This window comes from Drosophila ficusphila, unplaced genomic scaffold, assembly GCF_018152265.1.
Source record: "Drosophila ficusphila isolate 14025-0441.05 unplaced genomic scaffold, ASM1815226v1 contig_412, whole genome shotgun sequence".
In the NCBI taxonomy this organism is placed as follows: domain Eukaryota; kingdom Metazoa; phylum Arthropoda; class Insecta; order Diptera; family Drosophilidae; genus Drosophila; species Drosophila ficusphila.
The window spans coordinates 688,420-713,523 of record NW_025064326.1 but is presented as its reverse complement, the minus strand read 5'-3'; the positions used below and the strand labels follow the sequence as shown (position 1 = coordinate 713,523).

The following is a 25,104-nucleotide window of genomic DNA, read 5'->3' as shown; positions in this document are numbered from 1 at the left end:
CCCCATCTTCCACCATTTGAGATCCTTTGTGTGGTCCTCTGTCCGTGTGCAAATTGATTGGAGGCGAAGCCATCAAAGTGTCCATCGAAGCTGCTAACAGGCTGACCGTTGCCTCCCCTCCTCCCACATTTCCCGTTTCCCATTCAGTTATCCTCGGATCTCCTATTACCTGGACTGGCAGGTGTGAAAGCTTCTCGCCGGGTCTTCCCACTTACCATCAAAGTTTCCCCTCCAAATTAAAAAGTTTTCTTGGCAGTTCCTTGACTTTTGACGAGTTTTATGTTTTATTTTCGGTTTTCAATAAGTTAGTTTTAACATTAGAATTAATCGTTGGAGGAATGACACTTAACTTTTGTCTAGTACGGTATGTTCTTATTTATCAATACTCTTTTGAGGAGATTTGTATATTAGATGCGTTTACTTTTGACTTGGACACGGGACACGAAACAATTAAGATAAAATGCATTCACACGTAATACAATACATTCGCGCACACACATGTTGGCGTTAAATTATTACTGTACAGATTTTACTAAATATAATTAAATACTTTTCTAGTACGCCCTTCTGTTCAACTTATAACTGAGTAACAAAAAATGCTTGAGAATTTGTTCATTCATTTCTATGTACAAAACAAAACTTATGAGCTAAGGGCCTTAGTGTCAATGTCCATTTTAATAAACTCTTTAAAATAAATAATTTTAAGTACTCAGTCATGTGAAGAATTCAACAAATAAATCATTTTGTTAACTCAATTAACAAATTTTTGTTTTAGAATTACTGATAAATGCAGCCTACACCCCCTAAAACGTTTAAATGAATGTGTTTCTTTGCGACATTGATCTCCTGGCCCTTGAAATATTCCTACAACTTAAGGCTAACTCTCACTATATACACCCCCTGCCACGCCCTTCTTATGCTACTTCCAGATCGGAGGACTCGTCGGCATCGCTGTAGCCGTTCGGATCGCTCTTGATGTGCACTAGTTGCGCTGAATAGTGATCGGATCCGGGGCATTTTACGGATACGGAGCCGTTTCCGGTGGTGCTGCCGGCTCCGCTGCTGCCGCTGTTGGTGGTGGTGGTGGTGCCGTTGGTGGTGCTGCCGCATTGCTCCTCCTGCAGCTTCCGCAGCCGCTCCTGCTCCTCTCGTTTTTGCTTGCGCCACTTGGCCCGACGGTTCTTGAACCACACCTAAAAAAAAAGAGAAAAATAATTTATTAAAATATTGTTCACACGGTTTGTAAATAACTATTTTAGTTTGATTAAGCTTAACTTCTCGGTGTTACTATAGGAAACATGTAAACCGACTATTAGGTCTTCGATTTTCCTTTTTTTTTTTACAAAAATTAATACTGAATTCCTCTGTTGAGTTGGACGGTTCCGTAAGAAGGTGGCTTGAGTGGTTGGTGGGCACCTAGGTTACTTTTAAACGTAGGGCTTCAAAAACACTTTCATCCGTTTTGCCTGGAAATTCGCTTTTCTTCTGCCTGGGATTTTTGCTCATAAATATTTAAAGTAATTTTTTCACCCTCTCTTTTTTAGACTTTGCAAGGCTTCTTTGCCTCAATCCTGGCGTTTATCTTTTGGCCAGTTGCCAGGACAGCAATCCTGGCACTCTGATTTACATTTCTCCTCTTCTGGGTTTAATGAGATGACTTATTGTAATTGTAATTAATTAAGAATTCAAAGCGGGTGGGTGGAGAAGAAAGAGAAAGAGCTGTCGGAAAACCTTGTGCTCAGTGGGTAGCAAAGGGAATCCATTATATTTAAAAACCGAAGGCAGACATATTGGTTTTTGCTCTTTATTACAACCAATGTGATATAGGTGCAAAGATGATGATTTAATGTATAATTCACTGCAGGTGATTACCCAATTCGTTACCACTTCTTTTTTCCTTTTTAATTAGGCTTTAGCCACGCCCTTTGCGACTGGGCTCTTTCACGCCACCTTTAACCCCTTCAACCCCACCATTCAGCTCCTGGCGCGCCTGCACCTCCACCTCCTCCCCTGCTACTTAGTTAATTAAAACAAAAGGCGGCTGTGAAGTGACTTAGGGGTTAAACATCATCAGGAGGTTATCTGCCGGGCGAGCTGAGCATCACGAGCAGGAGGACAGGAATCCCTTATGTAATCACCCTTGTGGGCAGCGAGCCCATCTGTCTTGTCATTAGCCCCCAAAGCTACCCCCAAATCCCATCCCCACTCCCCTTCGGAGGGCGGAGTCTCTCCTCTCTTTCTCTCGCCGGTTCTCCCTGCGATGCTCTATTTGCCCAATCCGAGTGCAATGGCAAATTTGCAACCCCTATTTGTTTATTTGTCCGTCTGTTTGTTGATTATTTGCTGAATAAATACTGCGGAAAATGCTCGGAGAAAGTTCGCAGCCAGTCCAGGAAAAAGTTTAATTAGAACAATTAGCAGCGGTGGAAAGTTGATTTTTCACAATGTTATCATTCGAGGAAAAAGTTGGGTTTTCTCTGGGGTTCGGGAAATGTTTATGCAGCAAATCGACTGAATTTGTTGGAATAACAGAGCAGGAGGAAGCGGAAGTGGCGGCGGAAAATGCGGCAATGGCAGGAAAATGCGCTAAACTTATAAGCAAGGGAATCACTTCCGCTCGGAATTCATGTTTGAGCTCATTTAAGTTCGCAATAAGTTTGTGTTCATTTTTGCAGCTGCCTTTCCGGAATTATTTGCTTAGGATTTCATTTTTGTTCGTCCTGGCAACCTTTGAACTCCGCCAGTTGGCAACGCGTTTGATGTCCTCGCAAATGTCAGTTCAAATTCTCATTTGTTTTCCATTTTCCACTCGGCCTAATTGGATTTTTGACAACTCCCGCCCTTTGTTGTATTTCACATTTTTCACATATTTGTTTTCTTAATTTTCATAATTTTGTGGGCTTAAGTTATTAAAACATCAAAAGCGCGCACACAAACGCGTCGCCTTTTTCAAAAACTGCGGCAATGAATTTGTGATTTAGTCAGCTTAATTATGTCAACACACAAACTAACACGGTAATTACCTATGCAACAGTTTTAATCCATAAATTCTAAAATACAAAAAACTAGTAATTTGCCGGGGGCGAAAGAAATTGCTGGCAATTTTGCCGCCTGATGATTGCGCTTTTTTGCGTTTTCGCTTATTAAAGTTGAATATTTTAATTAAATGTTAGCCAGCGAACCGCATTGAACCCTAATCCGGCGGAAGTACTAGTCCGGAGTTTGAGAGCCGTGTGTGTGCGCCGGAAAAAATGGCTCGCTCTGCTAATCCCGTAATTTGTACGGCCAACAGTGTTCGCGGGAAACTTCCCTCCTCCGCCACGCGTTTAAAATCTGACTAACGCACAACAATTTTTGGCCATAGCCGCGGGCGCGTTTTTTCCGCTTTTCGCTGGCTGGCACGCTCGCAAAAATCGCAGTGAAAATTTGGAGAAATTAAATAAACAAAGGCGCAAAAAGCGGTGGCCCCCAAGGGGGGAGAATCTGTGGGCTTGGCGATTTCCCCTGTTGATTGATAGCTTCAACAACATGCCAACAAAATGGCGAGACTGCATCGTCCACTTGGAAAAATAAGGTTTGAAAAAGTAGTTTCGATATCGATCAATCGGTTAGAAAACAATTGGTTCTTTATATAAAAATCTGTTTGCTGGAAGGCACTGAAAGAAAATAAAAGAGAAAGTACGATAAATGTATGATTTGAGCCCAATTTGAATGGTCGCTTGAGTTCGGTTATCTTTTTCAGTGCAAGGCACCCCGATGCACTTTTTTAGGGCCACGAAGCGGCCAACTTGACATGCATTGGCTCGCGCCTTGGAGTCGAGGACTCCGGATCCACTGGCCACGGCAAATATTGCCACAGATTTTTCATCCAAAAGCGCATAAATCGCTGATACCGCAGGAAAATCGGGGCGTGGGAACTCCGGCGGCCAGGAGGCTGAAGAGGCCGAGGAGGCACACATTCGGAAACGTGCATGAAATCCATTGAACAAACAGACCCACGGCAGTTGATTTTTAATTAACTACAAAAGCGCTTTACGCTCCGCCCCCTCGATTCCCCCTGTGAAATTGGCAACTCGGGGGGGCGGGCGGTGCGGATGGGGCGTTCTGGCAGACTGACCACCGTGATGTGTGTGTTATTTTTGGGTTTTTTGGCCAGTCTGCTGACTGCGTGGCTGGATTACCATGAAATGTTGCCGAAAATGCAGCCCATAGTTGCACTGCTATGATAACTTTGCGCTTCGTTAATCGCAGCACCTGCTCTTTCGATTTTTCCCTCCTAAAGTTTCCGTGTTTTTCCGGGCCCGGAAAATTGTGTCCCCGGCAAAAGCCAAAAACATTGAAACACCAGGCGACCAAAAATAAAAGGAAAATTACATTTTGGCTGGCTCCACTGGAGGTTAATAAGAATGGGGGCTGCGGTTGGAGGGGAAAACTGGATGGTGGGTGGTTCGGAGCGGTGGAACACAAAATGGCGGCTGAGTTCTGCCAGTCGCTCTAATTAGTGAAAATTGGCAACACAAGTCGGTCGGAAAGTTCGTCACCAAAGTGGGTGGCGCCTTCCCGCCCCAACCCCTTATTTTCGCAATTTCCAAACAACCTTTTCTGGCAAATTGTTGACGCTGTTTCCGTCGTGTTGTTGGATTAAAATCGCGCAGCCGTGAAAATTGCTCGTCCGCACATTGCCCTCTTTTCTTTTGGTTTTTTTTTTTTGAGTGCATGTGAGGTTAAACAAGTTCAAGCCAATGCGTTTCAATTAAAGGGCTAAGATGATTTACGAGATAATTTTTTTGCCAAGAAAGGTTTCCCTAAAAGACCATAATAATGATGTTCATATTTCGTTTGTATAAATTTGACTACCGGAAAATCCATCAAAATTAATGCATTTTCACCCTCAAAAAGCGTTAAAAAGCTATAGTTCTTTTTTAATTTTTCCTTATTGCTAATCGCTGACACGGGCAACCTTTTAAAAGCTTAGTGAGGAGTGCACCTGCCCTCCCACCTTCCACCTTCCACCATTCACCACCCACCGCCCGCTCACTTGTCGTGCGTTTTTTGTGTAAATTTATGCAGCTTCGAGGCAATTTTCTCCCCAGCGATAATATTTGTCTACGGTTACACGCTTCGACAGCCAAAACTGTAAAGCAAACATGGGAAAAGCGTCTGTCCCCCTCGGAAAAGTCCTGCCCTTCCGCTTTTCACGGCTCGAGGCTGTAAACGCACTTTGCAGCCCGCAATTCTCGGGGGATACGTTCGGAAAAGTCCGCATCCTCGCATCTCAAGTGTTTGAATGATGGAAAATTATGAAAAATTATAACAACAGCGCTTACTGCGGGGTGGGGGTGTGAGATTTGCGGGCGGAAAGTGGGTGGTTGAGTGGCTCACTCGGTGGGTGGTGGGTGCTGGGTGATGGGCGTTGGGTGGTTTCGTGACCTCGGGCAAAATTAACGAAAATCTGCTGATTCCAGCTCATTGCCGTTTTTAATTCAATTTCGAGGCTAAACAAACATCGAGGGGAGGAGAGGAGATGAGTTTATTGTGTCTAAGGAGAGACGACAGCAACAACAACAATAACAATAACAACAATAATACAGAAGCAATATTTTAGTTAATTGCCAACGCAGGTGGCCCTGAAATAGAAGAAGTCGAAGTGGAGGCCGAAGGAAACCCTTTTGAAGTCGGAGCCTCTCGATTGTGCAACTTCAAAGCGGCGAGGTTCGGGATGATCCTCGAAGAAAGGCAGTGGGTGACAAGCCCTTTTCAGTCCTGGCCAAAACAAAACGACAAAGCAGGGAACACAACAGCAGCAGCAGACACAACAGAGATCAGTCCACAATGCAGGAGCGATGAGTGGGCACATTCCTTCCACTCTCTACGTGGATAAGTCTCCTCCGAAGGAAGGGGAAGGGGCAACATCAATATTTGTGGAGTTGAGCGATCGCCGGAGAGAGGAGCCCAAATTATGCCAAGCTGATGATTACTAATTTCTTGGCGACGACCGAAGACAAATATTTGAAAGGCCCTCCAGGCGTTCCTCTATATACGAACATATTTCCCTCTCTGTCTGGCGGATCGGAGAACGGAGAACGGAATCACCTCGATCACTTGAGCTGCGGGATTAGGCGTATTTGCCTTGCACGCACCAAAGAAGCCAAGGCGAAAAAAGAGAGGCAGCGGCGGAAAGAACGGGTTTGCCTACAGGTAGAGCTACTGTTTTACCCGATTTCGTTTATATCCAAAAGAATCCAATACAATCCCATCCCATCCAAGTCAATCCAAACCAATCCGACCCGAAGCCAGTCGACTCTCGAGTGGCTAAATAAGAATAATAATTGTAAATGATGAAGTCAAAATAAGCAGATCATTTAAATGCCGAGCGATGTTTGGGTGGGAACTGAATAATTACGGGCATCTGTGAGAAAAGTTCAATGGTAAATGGATTGCTGTGCTTGGAACTTCCTGACTGATTTTCCTTTTCACCAGGACAGATATAGCTGGCTAAATGTGTTTGAAGCTATTACCTAATGGATCGCCGATTGCTCGGAAAGTAAGCCCTGCGTAGGCTTCGAACTATTCAGTTTTTTCCCCTCCGTTTTCTCTTTTGTTATTGCTGCTGTTGTCTTAGGCAAGATTTTCAATAATTATTGCCACTTACGTCCGCCGGGGTCTTAGAGCAACCGTACGGAGTCACGGGGCAGAGGGGCAGAGGGGCGGGGGTGGCGACTCGAGTGGCGACTCTCGGCATGCAAATATGCTAAACAGTAGCAGTCACAAAAGCCGGGCTCCGACTTGGGAGCCGGGCTCGGAGTTGATTATGCTGCTTAAGTCAATGACGAGCCAACGAGCGATGACTGAGCACAAGATTTGCTGCCTGCCGCTCTTCCTCGACCACTTTGCTTGTCAGAGACAAGTTTGAAGTCTCTTCTGTGTGTTGTATGTTAATTAGTCGCCCCGTGAGCCAGCAGATTCGAGTCGCCCGATTTTCAATTCCAATTAGTTGAAAAGCTGGCCAGCCTCCCCCATCCGCTTTTCCGGGCCACAACCTGCATTCTAATCCGCTTAGGACTCCGATGCGCCCGCGGGCCAAGTTTGTCGCCTAATCAAAGAGCGGGCGTCAGTTGGCCTGCGGGCTAAGTGACGCCACGCCTCCGCCTCTCATTATCCTAAATGGCTAGTAATGTTAATGTGCGAGTTGTCGTAAGCTGAAGGCTAAACATAAGCCCACGCCCCCGAGTGTCAACAAATGTCGCACTTGTCCGCCTTCCCCGCCTTCCTCGAAGGTGAGTTTGCTCGAGGAAGGGTTCCAATGGGTTAGATCAAACATCTGACCGGTTGACAAACATATCGCCAGGGAAACAGCCGGCGAGGGTCCTGGAAAGCGTTGCTAATCCTTATCAGAGCTGCGAGTAGCCACCCACCAGGCCACCAAGTTGTGAACAAATTAAATTGTCAACTTTGTCGTCACTTTCCTCCTTGGCGACCTCTCAATTTGTTTGTTTGTTGTCGGGTTTCCTCGACACTAATGGACTTTGAATCACAATTGCCGAGGCCAAAGGGATGGTTATCCTCGGGGCCCTGGGGTGGGATTGCCGGGGCGCAGGAGGCGGAATCCCTGCGTATTTACATTACCAATGATACGATTCAGGGACAACCACCGAGCAAACAACCATCGCCATCCGTTTAACATGCGGTCGTGTCCCGGTCCCATCACCCATTACCCATTACCCAAATTAAGTGAATCATTGGGATTGGCATTGTTTTGCTTTCGCCTGCGAGAAGCCCTCAAAATGTTCGCCGCTGACAACTAAATAAACATCGAGAAGTTCTCAGGGGGAGAACTCGGGGAGAGATTGCGATGCAGATGCCACGGACTCAGGCCCAGACTGAGATTCAGATTCGGATGCGGATTCGGAATCTGATTCATGTTGGTTGAGTGCGGACCAGCGGGGGAGTGGCACTCAATTGGTTTCGCGCGGGGAATTAAAGCGAGCGTGAAATTAGAGCCAAGCAGAAGAATAGGTCGCTCGTGGGCGGGGAAACTGATTTCCACAGATCAAAATTGTGTTTTAGATACATTAACTTACTGATGTTGAATGAATTCGGATAACCAATTATAAATTACTTTACTATCTAAGGGTATTTCTAGATAATGAGAACTGGGAACTCACCTCAACACGCTCCTCCTTGAGATCCACCTTCAGGGCCAGCTGCTCCCGGAGCACCACGTCCGGGTAGTGGGTCTTGTCGAAGGTGGCCTCCAGCTGCTCCAGCTGCTCCTCCGTGAAGATGGTGCGGTGGCGGCGCTTCCTCTTCGGCGGCGGCCCGTGGCCCAGGTGGCCCAGGTGGTGCTGCCCGTGTCCGTGGTGGTGCGCCCCCAGGTGCGGGTGGTGCGGGTGCCCGTGGGGGTGGTGCGGGTGGTGCCCGTGGCCCGCCAGTCCGGCGGCTGCCCCACTCACATGCGCCTGCATCTGAGCAGCAGCCACATGGGCCACCGCCGCCGCGTGCATGTAGTTGGGATAGAAGTTGGGGTACGCCACTGCAGAGGAAAAACAAAGGGGAAATTCATTATTCTCGTCTGTAATAACAGTCATATCATCATCAGGAAGGCGGAGGAGGGGCGGGGTTTGGGGGGTAAGTGGAATATTCCTGGGCAAATCCTTAAAAATGCGCATAACGAAACGCGGAAAATAAAACGGCCGCCATGTTGGCTTCACAGACGAGGTAAAGTGGTTAGCAACTTGTTTCTGATTTTGATAAGTTATTTTTTTGCACACACTCGATTGCACCTTTACAAGCAGTTTCCTCTTTTAATACGGAACTAGATATCTTTAAGATCAGACAAATATAATGGCACACGCTGTACACAAACTCTACCTAGGATTTTGACCCCGGCTGTACGCGTATGTGAGGCTTCCGTTTCCGGTTGCAGCACGCTGAGGAAAAAGTTGCGCCCAGGTTTTTAATATTCATGTCCTGCGGGGAGCCTTTGAATGAATTTAAGCGGGATTCTGCATAAATCTCCGCCGGAGATCCACGCTCGAATCAACACAAGACCCGAGCCCATCTTAAAGCCACCCCGAAAGCGGTTTTCCAACGCTTTTCCGACCCAATCTGAGACTTAGACCCCAATGCAAATCCTCTCACCGCAAAATCGAAGGGAAATGGAAGGGAAATGCGGAATCATCCTTTACGGATCATTGCCTAATTATGAATAATGCCATTCAGGATTCGCTTGTGAGTGGGGGTTTTCTCAGGTTTGGTGGGCGGGGATGAGGATGTCAGGATGAAAGTGGGTGACTGGATTCCCTCAAGGTGCGCTTGGAGTTGGGTTTCGATAAATAAAGTGGTTGAACAGAACAGAGTATTCAATAATATTGGTAATATGTGGAAATGGGAATATTTTTTCAAACCTAAACCTTTCATATTCCAATTGTATATTGATAATAATAGAAGGTAAATTGTGGGACACGTCTTTAAGCTCACCTAGGAAGTCCGAGGGTGAGGCGGCGAATCCGCTGGCCGCTGCCGCCGCCAGGTGACCGAGGTGCAGGCCGGGATGCTGCAGCATGGCAGGAACCCTCTGCGGGCGGATGGGGCTGGCGGCGGCGCTGGAGCTGGAGTTCGAGTTGGGCGAGGCGGGCGACTCGGCGCCACTGCGCTTCAGTCCCAGTCCGATGCCGTTCGAGGTGAGTCCGTTGGGGACCGCTCCGTTGCTGCTGATGATGTGGCTGCCCTGGCTACCGGCGGAGCCTCCGGCCTGCTGTCTGGAGCCCAGAATGCTGTCGATGGTGAAGAGGGAGGCGGCCGCCGCTCCGCCCCGCCGGTCCTCCTCCAGAATGGTGACCCCCGACTGGCTGCCGTCGTCGGAGGAGGGCGTCTGGCTCTGGGACTGCTGGTGGGCGTGCTGCTGCTGGAGCACGGACTGCAGCCGCTGGCCCAGGTAGCCGCACTGCTGCGAGTTGAGGAGCATGGCCGTGGTCAGGTGGTAGGCGGCCGAGTTGCCCGGGGAGCGCGAGATCTGGGGCGCCGGCTGCTGCTGCTCGCCGAGGTCGCTGGGCGATCTCTTGAGGGAGTAGCCCGCCGGCGGGGAGTTGGTCTCGACCATTTGGGCCAGCAGGGAGCCCGCTGGCGGGGGGCGTCGGCGGCGGGGAGGGGCTGGGCGTGCTCACGACGGTGATCTTGAACTTGGCCTTCGAGGGCGGGATGTCGGGCGTTGTGCCGGGGGTGGTGGTGCCGCCTCCGCCGCCTCCTCCTCCTCCGTTAGTCGCGCCGCCCGCCAGCGTCGCCGGAGTCCACAGTGAGGAGAGAATCTTGATGGATTCTGTGCAACTTTCAGGCAGAAACGTTTGTCCGTCGCGCAGTTCAAACACTTTTCAAACACAGTTTAAACCGACGGCGAAAAGGGAGAACTGAACAAGTGAATGGAGTTCTTTCGGGAGTTTGTCAGTCACAGTTTTGCACAAATGCTTTTAAGTTTCTAATTGCTGCGAAATCCACTAAACTGCTAGTAAGCCGCACTAGAAACACGCGTCGTGATTTGGTAATTTCACAGGTTGATCAGCTACCGGGAACCCTTCTTGTCCGCTCGAGCTGCGAAACTGTTGTGAGAGTGTGCCGCCCGACAAGTTGGCGAGTCGTCAGGCCAGTTCCTCCACAGCGCAGATACACACACAGATGTCGATACAGACTCTCAGTTACCTGGTGCAAACCGGGACTCTCTCTCTCGTTCAGCGGACATTTTGGACCCCGGCCAATGGAAGCGACGCGAAGCCACGCCCCCAGTGCTACCATATTGTTTTGTAGTGCTCTCTGGCCTTCGCGCTCTCTCCCAGCAAACCTCCCTGCCTTTTTCCCTTTCTCTCCTTCCATCTCTCTCTATCACTCTCTATTTCCCTCGCTCGCGTTGGCGGTGGTTGAAGGTGTTGGGGGCCCCATCTTGCAGCTTTCCGGGTTTTAAGGTTGCCAGGAGGTCTTGGATAAAGATGGCGCTGCGGAGATAATGTCCCCTTCACAAAGCCCCCTTTTTCCGCTTTCACCCCAATTCTTGCACATATTTTTTGTATTTTTCAGCCACTGACAGTTATTTATACAGATAAAGTCATCACTGACAGACCCTGCGGCCCCCAGAGAAAGAGATAGCTGTCGCAGAGTGAGAGAGATGGGCAGAGGGTGCGAGAGAGATGGCTATTCGGCAGCTCTTTCACCGGGGAGTGGGGCAGCATAAAAATGCAGATGGAAGCGGTGGGTGGCGGAAAGGCCGGCTCTCTCCCCGCTTTCAGGGGATTCTCCGCTGCCTCTGCCGGCGCTGTATCTTAAGAAGATAATGACTAAATTAATGCTTTTATGTTTTTGGCAACACATAAACATCATTATGCGCTCATCCGCCCACGGATATGCGCTGCTTCTTGCTTCCTCTCCCAGCCTGGTTTCCTGTCTTCCTCGGGGGTTAAGGATACATAGAGGAGCGTTGGGGACCTTATATAGGAGGAACCCAACTGGAGAAGTGCAGGGAGAGTGCAGCCTTTGCGGGAAGGAGAAACGAGAGTTCCCCCGATAATCTACGGCACTTTGGTGACCCTCGTCTCGCTATTGTTTCGATTCGTGTGTGTGCATATGAAAATATTTTAATCTAAAGTTTCCACATCAAACATGCCCAAGTGCAAAATCCCCATTTGCCCCCAGGGATGCCCCGGTTCCCCTCCCTCCCGAACGCAGTGAAACTAGAGCTAAGCTTCGACTAATGATAAATGCAACTCTGGCAAGGCACACACACAAACACGAGTGGAAAGCCACCCAGGAAAGGCGAATGAAGCGAAAAGTCCTTACATGTCACCTACGTGGGGATGTAAAGCTATTGATCACTCGAAAAAAAATACTTTTAAACAAACTTCAGTGATATTTTTATTGCAAGCATATTTGTTTGAATTAGTAAGGTATATAAGTATGTACAAATATAGTCGATTCATATCCTTATTGATATAATTTTTTATCTTTACAGACCGTGTTTCGTACTGTGTAACATGAAGGACAGAGAGGTCCTGAGAGAAAGCTTACATAAATGCAGATATTTGAGAGTGTGTCGGGTGTATGTGTTCAACTGATTACGGGGAAAGGACCAAGACGAGCGGTTCTTTCACATGTTGTAAAAGGATGAAAGGATGACGGCTGATGACGTCCGATGTGGCCAAATGCTTTTAGAAATTATTGAATAATTAAGCAGGCCAGGAACCACAGGACTAGGAACACAGGACATTTTCGCCCCCCATTTCTCTCCGAATCTCAGAGGATTCTCCATCCCGCTTTTCCCTGGGCTACGCTATTTGCCTTTGCACTGAACTTCTTACATGGCCAAAACTCCCGGCGGAAAAACCGATGATGACGTTGGAATACATAGGGAAAGTTGGTTGAGAAAGGCAAGAAGCAGAGGGAGAAAAATAAGAGGAAGCACTGGGAGTGCGCTTCTCGCTAAGCTCAAAAGTTGTGCCTTACTTTTTCTATTATTTTCCCTCTGTTTTTTCTGTTGCTTTTTTCCATATGGATTTTTTCGGTTTTTTCCTTTTCTCCCCAACTCTGACCCTATTCTCCCCACTCGCTGTGCACTTTTTGTTTTAGTTCGCAGATTGAATTTTAAATAAAAAATTAAATTAACTCGTCTAAGTATTGTATTTGGTTTTGAGCCACTACCCCTTCGATTGGCTGTGCGAAAAAGTTCAATTGGCAAGGACTAAGTAAACATTGTGGAATAAAAGGTTTTTCTACTTTTCCATTTGAGCGCCGGGGAAAGGCGAAGGAAAACGTGGAGAAAAATCATCATCTTCCTCGAACTTTTTCTTGGCTCCCGATGAGGATGATTTTTATTTCGATTTTCTGTTGCCATTTCTCTTTCGACGCCCACGGCTACATTTGCGAGTTGTGCAAAATTAGAAAAGTTTTCCTCGCTCTCTCTCTCCTTCCCTCTCACTCCCATGATTGCTTCCCAGAAGCGGAAGAGGCGGGTGGGGAAAGAGGGGGTGGGAGGGTGGAAGGGTGGTGGAGGGGGAGGGCGTGTGCTTTGCGTATTTGTCTTGTTAAAAATTTAAGCGAATTTCCTCGAGAAGCCAAATCGAAATCAGCAGCAGAGTCCGCACCGGAATCGGAATCAGATTCTTCGGATATTGAAGCTAATTCCGGCGCTGAGGATTTGCGATTGCGGCTGAGTCGCCTGCTACCGACATTGATATGTTAATGAAGCCGCGCCGCCGGAATCGGGATTAGAGAGTTCCCGTCAGCGGCAGCAACCCCCGGATCCCGGATCACTCTGAATGGTCACAATTCGGAGCGCAGTCGCCCCGGTCGCAGGATTTTCGGGTTGATCCCAAAGCTACACAGGGAACAACAATTTCATGGGAGCGACAATTTTATAAGGCATATAATAAATAGCCTCGACATCTCTTTGCCACGAACATTCGGTTCATATTCAACCAAAAGTGTTTCATGAATACAATTCAATGTCTTTGGATGCAGCTAATAATAATAATAATCATTTTGATGTATATTGTATATTGTATAGATACAATAACAGCTTTTTTACAGTGTACGATCGAGAAGCAATCCAGGGCAATGGCGGCCGCATCAAGGGATCAGTCAGCTCAGGGATCAGGGATAAGTTTAATCTTGCGATATGCGTAAGCGTGCAAATTGCATCGATTACGCATGGCGGGAAAGAGACGGGGAGATGGGATCAGAAAGAGAGGGCTGGATGGAGACAAAAGGTGCAATAAAACCGAAAACCCGTGCGGATGAATGGAACCCTGTGTGGAAGATACGGGGCGTGAGGCAAAACCAAAATGGTAGAAAATGGACCGCCGATCAAGGGGATTGGAGTGAGCGGGAAAGAGAGGGACATAGCGCTGAACAGGGAGAGGGAGAACAGCCATCAGGAGCAGCTGCTTTCCGCTTCATCCCAAGGATGCGTGTTTTGGGTTTCTATTTGCGTAAATAAGGCCACACTTTGGTCAGATCTCAATTCTCTATCGCTGTTTGATATTGGGCTATAGAGGGATTCCCGGCTTGTTTGATTTGCTCCGGGAAGGTACTCCTGGATAATGCATCGATTCAGGGCTTCATAGAATAGGCAGTATAATAAAGCCAAGTGAGAAATCAATTGACAGATAACCTCCCAAACGAATTCTGGTTTGAAGCCTCAGGGGATTTTATTGTAAGGGAAGTATTACAGATTATTTATTTATATAATCACAACATAGTAGTTAAGTTATCGAAGGAGAAATATTAAAAAATATTAAAAACGGATCATTATCAACACTATTATTTTATAAATTGTGATTTTCTAGTTCCTATACAATATATTATATATAAACGTAACAACATTAAATATTAGTTATGTATCTTTTCTTTGTTGGGAGTTGTTTTCCTTTCCTTCAGCCTATCAGAAAACCCAACACAACTCTCCCTTTTCCTGCTTTTAGGCTGTCATAATTGTTCGTGTTGATTTGATGCGTAATTAAAAATTTAAATTATGTGACCCGAGGATGTTTTGTGGGCGTGTGGGTGGAAAAAATATAGAAAAGGGGCGAGAATGGCCAGTCAAATATTTGTCAAGTGGAATGGCAGGGAAAACATCCTGGACGAAGTAGGTAAAAAGGGTCCTCGTAAAAGGCAATCCCATTTGCAGGAACTTTTGCTCTCTACCGAAAATTACTTCAACTCAATTAATTAGCTGAGTTTTCCGAGCTGAGTTTTCTTTGCAAAATGAACTTTGGACTCGTTCCCATTGGGCTTGTGCCCTTTTGGGAATTTTGTTTGCCTTAACTCTTTCTTGGCAAATCTCGCAAATCAGAATTCGGCCCTGAGACTCGTCCCCAACTCCGTCCTCCTGGTATTTCAGATGTTTCTGCTCCGGTTCGACGTCACCTCAGACAAAGTCAAACAAATTGGCAAACAAACAAATCGCGAAAGGGGAATGCAATCAAACAAATGAAGGATTGCAAAGGTGCAAAAGGGGAACTAAAAATATAGGCTCCAGGATTTGGAGCACTAAAAGAAATTTATCGTACATACGTTCTGCACTGAAATTGTAATGATTCCAAAGTTAATGAATGCTGATTTCAATGTCTGACAAAAGCTTGTATTAAACTGTTCATTTTTAGGTAATTACTCTGAATGTTCTCTTTTTTCCAGTACTTGCGTTTATTACAGTGTAGAATCAGCTGCTGTGAAGGCTCTCCATTCAGCGTGTGTGGCTTGTTTGTTTTTTTCCCGTGTTTTCCCGGTCCGTCGTCCTTTCTCGTTTCATTCCCTATTTCCTTGTTATCCCCGTGTTCTCTGTTTATTTGGCCTTGTTGTTTCGGGCATAAAAAACTAAGCAACGCAAACTGATACCCGCTCCTGTTTGAGGTCCTGTCTGGGGATCCCAGCGATTTGGCTGATCGTTGTCCCGCTCGCTTTTCAATTGACCATTGAAAATCGCAACAAGGATCAGCCGGGATGAGCCCCCGCTCTGCATGGAAAACAGAGAAGGAGAAGGGAGAGTTCCCCCTCCCTCGACCTTCCATTTTTCCTGCTCATTTTTTGTTTCGCTTTTTGTCCCTTTCTTCACACGCCCCGCACAAGAAAGAAAGAAATGCTTTCTCCGCCACGCTGCTCTCTTTTCGCTTTGTTTTTGCGGTGATTGGTGATGCGCATTTGATTGCTTCGATCCGAGGATATACTGCAATCCTGGAAACAATCGATCCCGAACCTGTTATCCCACTGTTCGTGCTTAAGTCCTTGGAAAATCGTTTTTTGCGCCTTTTCCATTTCCCTCCCGACTAATTGCGAGAGAAATCTGCTAAGACCTCCGGACCGGGACTAGATTGAGATACGCAGATACGGCTGAGATTCAGATTGATTTCAGCAGCGGCAGTCGGCCGGCGGCTGCATCTGAATAAAAGGGTGTGAAGTGGAGGGCACTTGAGAAATCTCGTTATCCTGTCAGCAGCAGGACTCTCTTCTCCTTGGCACTGCGCTGCTTCGCCTGCGAAAAGTGCCAGTCACTTATGAACTGGGTTTCGGCCTGGGAAAAGTGGGGGAAGTGGAGAGCTGGGTGCCAAGTGCTTCGGCAGCTGTCCTCGCCTGCAGCTCGCATATCGCTTACAGTCCGAAAGCAGATGAATGAAAGCAGCCAGCGATTCTGATTCCGATTCTGATTCTGTCACCCGTGCACTCAAAAAAAGGGGGATATTTTCCCTCGAAAATGAGTAGCTTATTGCGACAAAAAGTCTCATGCGTTCGTTAATTAAATGCTTAATTTGTATAGCAACCATTTACCTTTATTTCTTTTTAGAGCTATTTTCTTGTGTTTCTGTTGCGCTTCTCCCTGAGTGCAGATGAATGAAAAAAGAGCAGCAGCTCGTCCTGTGTCCCCTCCCCTATTTTCCGCCTACGACAACACCCGCAGCAGGGAAAAGCGGCGAGGAGAGGATCAGGAGTGCGCAGCTCTTTTGTTGGGCTTAGCCCTAGTCCCGGCAGCATTCGTCCTGCTCGTCCTGCGGGAAAGCACAATAACCGAACCACTCAAATCGCCTCGGCGGGACTCAATTGTTTTCGAGATCAATTTGCAACTTAATTGAAATCCATTTAAAGTAATGAGAGTTACTAACTTGTCCTGCCGACCCCAGATCCCTTCCATTGTTTTCGCACCCTTGCCTTCGCTACCCTTTTCGGCGGCCGCAGGCTTTAAGCTGATCCCGTGCTCAAGATTTATAATCCCACGCAGCGCGGCAGTGGCCTAGATACCTGTGGAGGCACCCACCATCTTCCGATTGTTCCGATGGTCCTGCTCCTGATTGTCCTCTTGTCCTGCGGCCACAGATCTATTTGCGAGCCGTGCAATGCAAATTGTCCCTAATGTAGCCGAAGTAAGTAGCAATCTGCTGGCTCCCCGCGGCGAGGATTCCGCTCGAGATGTCCGCCTGCCCAACCGAGGTTCCAAACTGGTTCCAAAATGGGAGAGCTCCCAAAAAATAAACAAATTCTAGATAATTTCCAAAAAACAATAACCTTAAATAAAATGTTGATACAACAAATGTATTAATATAAATTAATATGCAATTACATTTACTTTAATATTGATCCTTTAGTTTTAAAGAGACCTTTAACTAGTTCTGACTCACCAGATCTCAACACACATGCCAGCCAGTCGAATTAAAATCTGTTTTTGGAGTGCGCGCACAAAATATGCAAAATAAATGCGGGCAAAAAGTCGCTGGCCAAGTCCATTAAAAGGGAATAAGTGCGTGCAAATCCTGGCCGCGGGATGTTTTTCATATTATCAGAACGCATATTGCTTTATCGGAAATGAAGAGCTTTCGCTCCCCGCAAGTTGCCAAAGTAAACATGTGCGAAGTGCTCCGCAAAGGGGAGGGATGATGGGCGGGACGATGTCCTGATGGCCACATCTACACCCGTATCCATATCCATAACCATAACCATAACCACGTGCCTTTTTCGTTACACTAAAACCGCAATACAAACACACCCACAGCCACTTATGGCCGAAGGATGGAGGGCAACTGGGTATGTAGAACACCGTGCACACCGTTCAAGTTGATCCCTTGTAAATCTCTAAATTGTTTTATGAATATATTGGCCGGGAAGGTGTAAACCTAATTTTCCTTTATGAACCGGCGGGCAGGTAATGTGGAAGTGCATCCCCGGACTTTTTGTTCCGGCTCAGCAGGATGCACTCTATATCGACGGGGCCTTTGTTTGGCCGCCTCATTTAAATCGTACCGCTGGCCAATTTGCATTCGCACTACAGCCAAATTGATCCGCCCTAATCCCAGTTTCGAGTTCTGCTCCGAACTTCTCCGCTCCTTTGACCCACCGGTCGACCGAGATTTGTAGGCCGGGATTTGAATTTGCAAGAAAAACAAAACTCCTCTGCCTTTTCCACTGGCTTTAGCCCTTTCCTCGGCTCGCTCGGTTTCTGGCTGGGATTGGCTTGGCTCTGGATCTGGATCTGGATTTGGCCCGATCCGGCTTGGCTTCTGCTTCTGCTCCGGCTTAAACTTTCCGCTTGCCCTTTGCCGGAGAGGCTTGAAACGCAAATTGAAGTCAGTTGGGAGAGTGGCTCGAGAATTGCCTTTTAATGGCAGAAAACTATATCTACTCGTACATAAAAAGCTTTAAAAAAAAGTTCTTAATTATGAAAAAATGATTTTTATCGATTGAGGAACTAAAAACATTTTAGCCTTAAAGATATTTTCTGATTTTTTTTAGCTTTGACTTTCGAGTTTTTTAATCGTTTTGTGAAAGAAATTTGAATATTACTATGTGGCGCCATCTGTTGTTCGTTTAAAGCCCCTGTCGGTCATTTTCGCTGCTAGCTGTATGGCAACGCTTGTGCCAACATCTGTGCCGATAGTTGTTACTTACTGAATGAAAAATTAAGAGATTTTTATGTCTTCTTAAAATACAAATGTCATTAAAAAACAAATAAACTAATAAACCCTTTATTTCCGTGTAGCTTTTTTTTATTTTAGCTGTGTATTTTCCGATCAGCTGTTGCGACATGGTCACCCGAATTCTGGCAGCACTTATGTTTGTTATTGTCCATAAGGGTGGGCAGCACTATTTTTGTTTTGATGTTTTTGCTGGAAAGTAAACAGAAATTGTACAAATGAGTTAATTTAGTTAAAACAAGGCTGATGGAGGACAGAAACTCAGAGGACATGGCCAGGAAAAAGACTAGAAAACGGAGTAAGCAGCGCAGAAGCCGCAAGAGAAGCGAGGCAAAGCCAAAACCACAAACAACTCGAGATCATTGGACCAATGGAGTTCAAAGTAATAACAATAACAAACAATTTTTTACGTTTTCCATGTAATATCGTGTTGTTTCCCCTTTTAAATAGTATACCACAGTCTATTCGAATGGCACCGCAGCCATGTTATGAGCTTGTGTTGTCCAACTTATCCTAGTCAGGATCGGGAGTACGAGGATCGCCAGGATAACACTGAAACAAACCACTGCCTTGACTATGTTTTCGAAAGTTCCTCGGAGGAGGAGGAGGACGAACCCATTGACGAGGAGTACCTGAAGTTTCTGGAGGTGACGATCAAGCATCAGCAGGAACTCAGAGATCGAAGAGCTGCCCAAACCACCGCGTCCCTAGATTAAGCTTAGGATAACGATTCTATTTACAGGAGGGATGATATTATGTCTCTTAAGTCTACAAACCTTATTATACACTTGACAACCACTTTGTTTCTACACAATATTGTTTATTAATCGCTTTCGACTTATACATTATTATTATTCAAAATTGTACGTTATACACATAATAGTAACACTAATTGTAAGCTGGTTGTTATCAGTTTTTGGGAGCTGAAATCTCCTTCTTGAAAATTGAAGGTAAAGTTGGGAAAGAAAATTTGCGTAGGTCGAGAAAACAACTGTACTGTGATTCCTGGAACTGCTGTCTCCGATTCGCAGTCAGTCTTACATGGTTCTGTGCTAATGAAGTTGTGCGAAGAGCAGAGTTCTGTTGGCCAGAGGAGACGCACATTAACCCGGCCAAGACTAATGCGATGTCATTTATAATCGCGCAGGAAGAACCAGAAGAAAGCCTCAAATTGGGGCACGACTGCAGAGGAGGAGGGAGATCCATTTGTGGGTCAGAGACAATGTCTGCCGTTCGTGTGGGCGTGCCGAGCTGGGCATTAGCCGAAACTTTTCGGCACTTTTCAGCAGAAAGCCTAATTAAGACGTCCGACTCCGAGTGGCAATGGATTATTCCGCCTCCTTCCCCCTCTCCTGGCCAACTCCCTCCATGAAGCTCTCTTCCCACCTCCTCTTCGGCGGCCGCTCGAATCACGACTGGCGACGACAACTGCGAACGACCTTTCTAATGCCCGGCCACTGCATAAATCATGGCCCAAATGGCGGCCACCTGCAACCGCCAGCAGCAGCAGCAGTAAGCCAACTGCAACTGCCAGTACACTGAAACTAAAGTGTAGTAAAGTAGGAAAATATGGGGGTCTAATGCCAAGACTCCGCTGATAAAGTTTCAACTGCTGACTCTGCCTTAACGGAAGTACAAAAAAAATCAAACATTTTCGCACAATTTCTTTCTTCAGGAAGACGTTTTCCGCAGTGTAGCTTACGAGGCTGTGCCTGCAACGGGAACGGAAACTTCAGCCAAAACCCAAGCTAAGCCCAGCTGAAACTGGGATGGGAACCGGGGAATCACAGTTGGACATTCACCGAACGGGAGCGATAAAAGTTTAGTCAAATCGAAATTGAGATTTCAACAGGGAGCTTGGCTCCACCCACCGAAGAGAAGAACAACAATAAAACTTTTCCCCGTAACTGGAAGCCGAATAAGAAGAAAGAGAGCTGAGAAGCCACTTGCCTACTTCTTATGGTTATTAAACATTTGCTGTGTTAAGTACGAGTATGTGAACGAAAACAAGGGCTTTTCGGTTGACGGGGAGAGGGAAAGGGAGGGGTCCATAATCTTTGGTGGTAACCCGACACCAAGTGCAAACAAGAAGCCCTTGAACCGGAAGCCCAGAAAGCAGAAGCCGAGCAAAATGGCCGCATCGAAGGGCCAGGCCCAGAACAAAAAAGGGAGAGAGTGCGAAGAGAAGCCTCTAATTAAATGGGAGTACCCTGCTAACGTGGCCAAGACAGCAGGAGGAGGGGAAGGGAAGGGAAGGGAGTCGAGCTGGCCAAAAGAGCTCTGGCCACCTGTTGCCGATTGCAGGTCTCTCCATCTCCGTCTCCGTCTTTGGCTTTGGTTTTGGTTGCCTTGTTTTGCCCGACGCCATGTTGCTCGAAGATTTGCATGGGATCCGATCGAACACCCCCACTTTGAGATACGGCAAGCATCGCGCATATGAATATTTTATGAGCCGACAACCGGCTGTTTTGGAGGCCAACCGGCGACAGTCGGGGAGCACTTGAAGTGCCAGACAAATTGTTGCCTACAAATCAATTAAATTGCTAATCAACAGCGACAACAAACAAAACGGCAGCACCAGCAACAGCAGCAACAACAGCAGCAGCAGCAGCAACACAAGCAGCAACTGTTGCAGCTACGGCAGCAACAAATCGTGTATTAGGCTCACAATTTAATGGAGCCGCATTCCAGAGGCGAAGTCTAGAAGCCATTGTTGGTTCCCTATCGCCGAGCGACCACAAGAAATGCATAAACATATTGCGGATTGTTTTCCCCTTTTTTGGGGGCAGGGGAGGTAAATAAAGGGGCCAAACACAAGACAAAGCTGCCAGGCTCGGACACAAACAAGTGCGCTGCAATTGGGCAGTGCGGCGGTTAAGGGGGTTAAAGGGGGTTAATGGAGGGAGGGGGTTGGTAGATGGAGCAGAGGGAGGGAGGGGGAAACTAGCACGACCCGAAAAAGCCAAGCTGCAACAGCAACACAAACAGAAGCAACATGAAATCACCGCAGGCGGCATTTGACAAAAAGCAAACTAGCCTCACATAAGTGCATGGCTACTTTGTATGAATAAATTCGGAGGGAGCTCCAAAGGAGCCAATGAGAACGAGCTACGAGTGTAAAAAGAAAAGGAATTGCACTTGGCTTATGCTCGGCTACAGCTTCAGCTAGAATCTCTTGCAAGTTACCTCCACTAATTCAAACCCAAGTTCTACCTATGCGTCTCAGATTGATTACTCTTCGGACTCCCTCTAAACGCATTTTACTTGAATAAATATACAGTCACCACCAACTGTTTTGTCCGCTGTTTCAGTTGTCAACACCATTAGGTGGAGTTACCTTCTCGGCATTACACAGATAGCCAGCCGCTGTCGAAACTCATTCAATCCGAAGCAGATTCAGATTCGGATTCGGACTAAGATTCAGATTCAGATTCAGGCGCAGACTGGCTTCCAGTTTCAGGTTACCACGCATGAGGCTTTTTCACGTCGTTCCCCATTTGTCGCCTGGCACTTTTCTAACTTGCTGTGGGAAAAGGAGTGGCGCTGCAGGCAGCGGGAAGGCGGGGATCGGGATCGGGATTGGGATCGGACCGGGATGGTGGGCAGGGCGGGGAAGCTCTCGCGAGAGGGTTGAGAAGCGTGAGAGCCGACAACTAACTGCGCCTGCGCACGCGTTCAATTAGCTGCAAATTGCAAATCGTGCGGCGCATGCGCAACGTCCCGATGCGATGTCGCCACAAACGGCGGCAACATGTTGCTGCTGCAGCGACACCACACCGGAAGAAACCAAATTTGAAGTTGGAATTTTGATGGCAAAGGTGTGGGGAATTGTTATCTCATCAAAAGGTAAAAGAATAGATTTTCTGTTTATGGTAAGATTCCAGTTAACTGTGAAGTTTTCTTGTCCAATCATCCACCTAGTTTTTTCTTCAGTGCACTACAACGGCTGCTGCAACAGCAATACCAACGGCAACAGTTGCTAATGTGTTGTCAGCAAAACTCATGTTGACAGCAGAATCGAAAATATTTCATTTCAAATTTGCTGCTGCAGGTGTGGGAAAGAGAAAGGCTCCGCGGAGGTGTCGATGTCAACTGTTAATTGGGTGTGCTGGCCGGATTGTTGGGGATTCGGGGGCGTGGCAGCGGTAGGCGGCAGGCGGTTGCCTTGAGAGAGACACATCCTGCCGCCGGTTGCAACCATAACTCAGCTGCAGCCTCTGCGGAGGCATTTGCATGGGGAATCGGATTTCTTGCGGATAGATTCGAATGTTGCCGCTGAGTGAATGATAACTGACAGTTGGAACAGCCGAACAGCCGATGCAGCAGCAGCACAATGCAAACATTGCAAGCATTGCGGTGCAGCGACATGTTGCATCCTGGGGGGAGTCGCCTCCCCTCCCCCTGGCGTCCCCTCCCCGCTCCCCAGCTAAATGTCAATAAATATTGGCAATGCTCTCGTCCCAGACGCTGTCATTGTCATGGTCGCTGTGCTCCTCGCAGCAGTAACAAGACACTCGCAGAAACACTTTTATTAACAACAATGCATCCTCCAAGGTTCTCTGTTTGTGGAATAAGTGAGGGTAAAGGGAATTCATTTTGTATTCACTTCCAAGAAGACATTTCTTGCAGTGCAGCAGCTGCTTGGAATGCCGGCAATGATCTCGCTCGGCGGCTCACTTCTGCCGATCCGAATGCGCACATAAATTCTATCAAACAAGCAAATGGAAATATTAAGGAAATTTAGACATGCTATCCCAGTGCGCAAGGTGGTGGTGCGGAGCTGGCGAGGATCTGGGCAGGACCAGTGGGATCTGGGGTGGTGGAGGCGGCGGAGTCAAAGCGACCGCCGCCAATTTCGAGGCGCGGCACAAAGCCAGGCAGTTTTGTGGCCAAGTCAAAGGCTAGGACGAGTTGGTTGGTCGGCTAAGTTGGCTGAGTTGGCTAACTTGGCTGAGTTGGCTGAAACCGAAACCAACCGCAGAGCCACATACATCATTTTCACACCGAAAAGCAATCGCGGCGAGAAACCTCAAGGCGAGAATTACGAGCGACGACACGGCAACAACAAATGTTTTTGCGAGTGAATTTGCAGCTAATAATTTACACAAAGCATTTTTAATCATCCGCAGCGCTGCAGCCCGGCGTCCCTCCAATAAATCGCCAACGTGCCAGCAACAAAGTAATCAATCAGCGCGGCCAATAGTCAATGATCCCGCTGCGAGGGAGCGCTGGGGAGGAGTATCGCTAGGATCGGCCGGATGATGCATCTCGGAGCACTGGGCACCGAGCTGGCATTGTGTCAGTCTGAGTTGGAGAAGAGCATCGGCCACTTGGCCACTGCACTGGGAATGCGGTGCAATGCCAGATCATTGATAATGATCAGCGGCATCGGCATCGCCATCGCCATCGCAGAGTGCAACCTCCTCCAAATGAGAAAATCAACTCCGCAGCTCAAAGTATGCGTAATGGCCCCAGGGAGCTCCTCTGCTCTGCTCTGCTCTCCTCCGGTGGGGAACGGCCAGCGGTTGTTTGCCTTTTGCCTAGATTCCGCGGCCAGCGGATCCGCGATGAGAAAATGCGTCATAAATGCGTAAGTCAGCCGAAAGAGTTGGCCAGCGATGGGTTATTGTGTTTAAAAGATATTCAATTCAAATAAAAAGTATCTTCATGACACTCCATTAATTTGTTTTCCGTCAATTGCATTTTATATTTGCTAAACCTTTATTCGTATTTTATCTTGGCTAATTGCCAACGATTCCACAGTTCGCAGAGCCACTCACGACCACATGAGGTTGTCATCTCTAGGATCCTCTGTCGCCCTGGCAGTCTTCATCATATTTAATGGTTGTGTGATAATATGCCACGTTGCCGCTGTTTCTGTTTCTGTTGCTGCTGTTGCTGCTGTTGTTGTTGCTGCCGCGGATGCGGATGGGATGGATGCTACTTGCTTCTTGGCAGCGATGTTGCATGGCCATAAAGAGTCGCAGTTGCAGTTGCACAAATGCAGCGCAAAACTCAATTAAAGAACGCATTGCAGTCATGATACTCCCGGCGATTCCGCATTCCCCTCCGCAGCCAGAGCAGCCAGAGCAGCCAGAGATCCTCGATCCGAAGAAGCTGCGATGCGACGATGATGAACAACTGACATTGAAGTGCCAGATCGACAACTGAGCGGAGCCATGCTCATAAATATGGCTGCCCCGCCGTCCATGTACCCATGTGCCCACTCCACACCACTCCTCTTCACTCCACTCCGATCCCATTGCCATTCCCATTCCCATTCCCGTTCCCATCTGAGGCTGCTGCTCCATCGCGGGCTGTCGTCTACAAGTTGGTTATTAGTCGAACGGAATGCCGGCGATGCGCGTTAATTAACTCATCAATTTTTTGCAGCCCCTCGTCGCTTTTCGCCGAGCATCTGATGGATGCATTTACTCCTACTTAGCATTGTTCGGGGTAAAAGGATTTCAGGGTTTCAGCGAGTGGTTCCTCTTCGCGAGGGCTTATCTGCTGTTGACACAAAGCCCCCGGCAATCCAATCAGCTCGTGTGAGGTGGCATTTCCACCCCTGCCCCTGCCCCTGCCCCTGCTCCGCCAGTGTCCTGGCTGTCCGTCAGGGAGGCCCTTGTTCCGAGGGAAATTAAGTACCTACTAGAATGTAGTTGAA

General features: G+C 47.5%; 2 protein-coding genes across 2 annotated transcripts; one reads left to right on the top strand and one right to left on the bottom strand.

Moving 5' to 3' along the window:
* Positions 1 to 272: 272 nt before the first annotated feature.
* On the bottom strand, positions 273 to 10,117 carry LOC108091430 (homeobox protein goosecoid). Its single transcript, XM_017190621.1, has 3 exons — positions 9,481 to 10,117; positions 8,166 to 8,533; positions 273 to 1,193 (listed from the first exon to the last, which is right to left on the bottom strand). The coding sequence occupies exons 1-3, from the start codon at positions 10,100 to 10,102 to the stop codon at positions 915 to 917; spliced, it is 1,269 nt and encodes a 422-aa protein (XP_017046110.1). The 5' UTR covers positions 10,103 to 10,117; the 3' UTR covers positions 273 to 914.
* Positions 10,118 to 18,586: 8,469 nt separating this feature from the next.
* On the top strand, positions 18,587 to 19,340 carry LOC108091418. Its single transcript, XM_017190610.1, has 2 exons — positions 18,587 to 18,819; positions 18,888 to 19,340. The coding sequence occupies exons 1-2, from the start codon at positions 18,684 to 18,686 to the stop codon at positions 19,151 to 19,153; spliced, it is 402 nt and encodes a 133-aa protein (XP_017046099.1). The 5' UTR covers positions 18,587 to 18,683; the 3' UTR covers positions 19,154 to 19,340.
* The last annotated feature ends 5,764 nt before the right edge of the window (positions 19,341 to 25,104 follow it).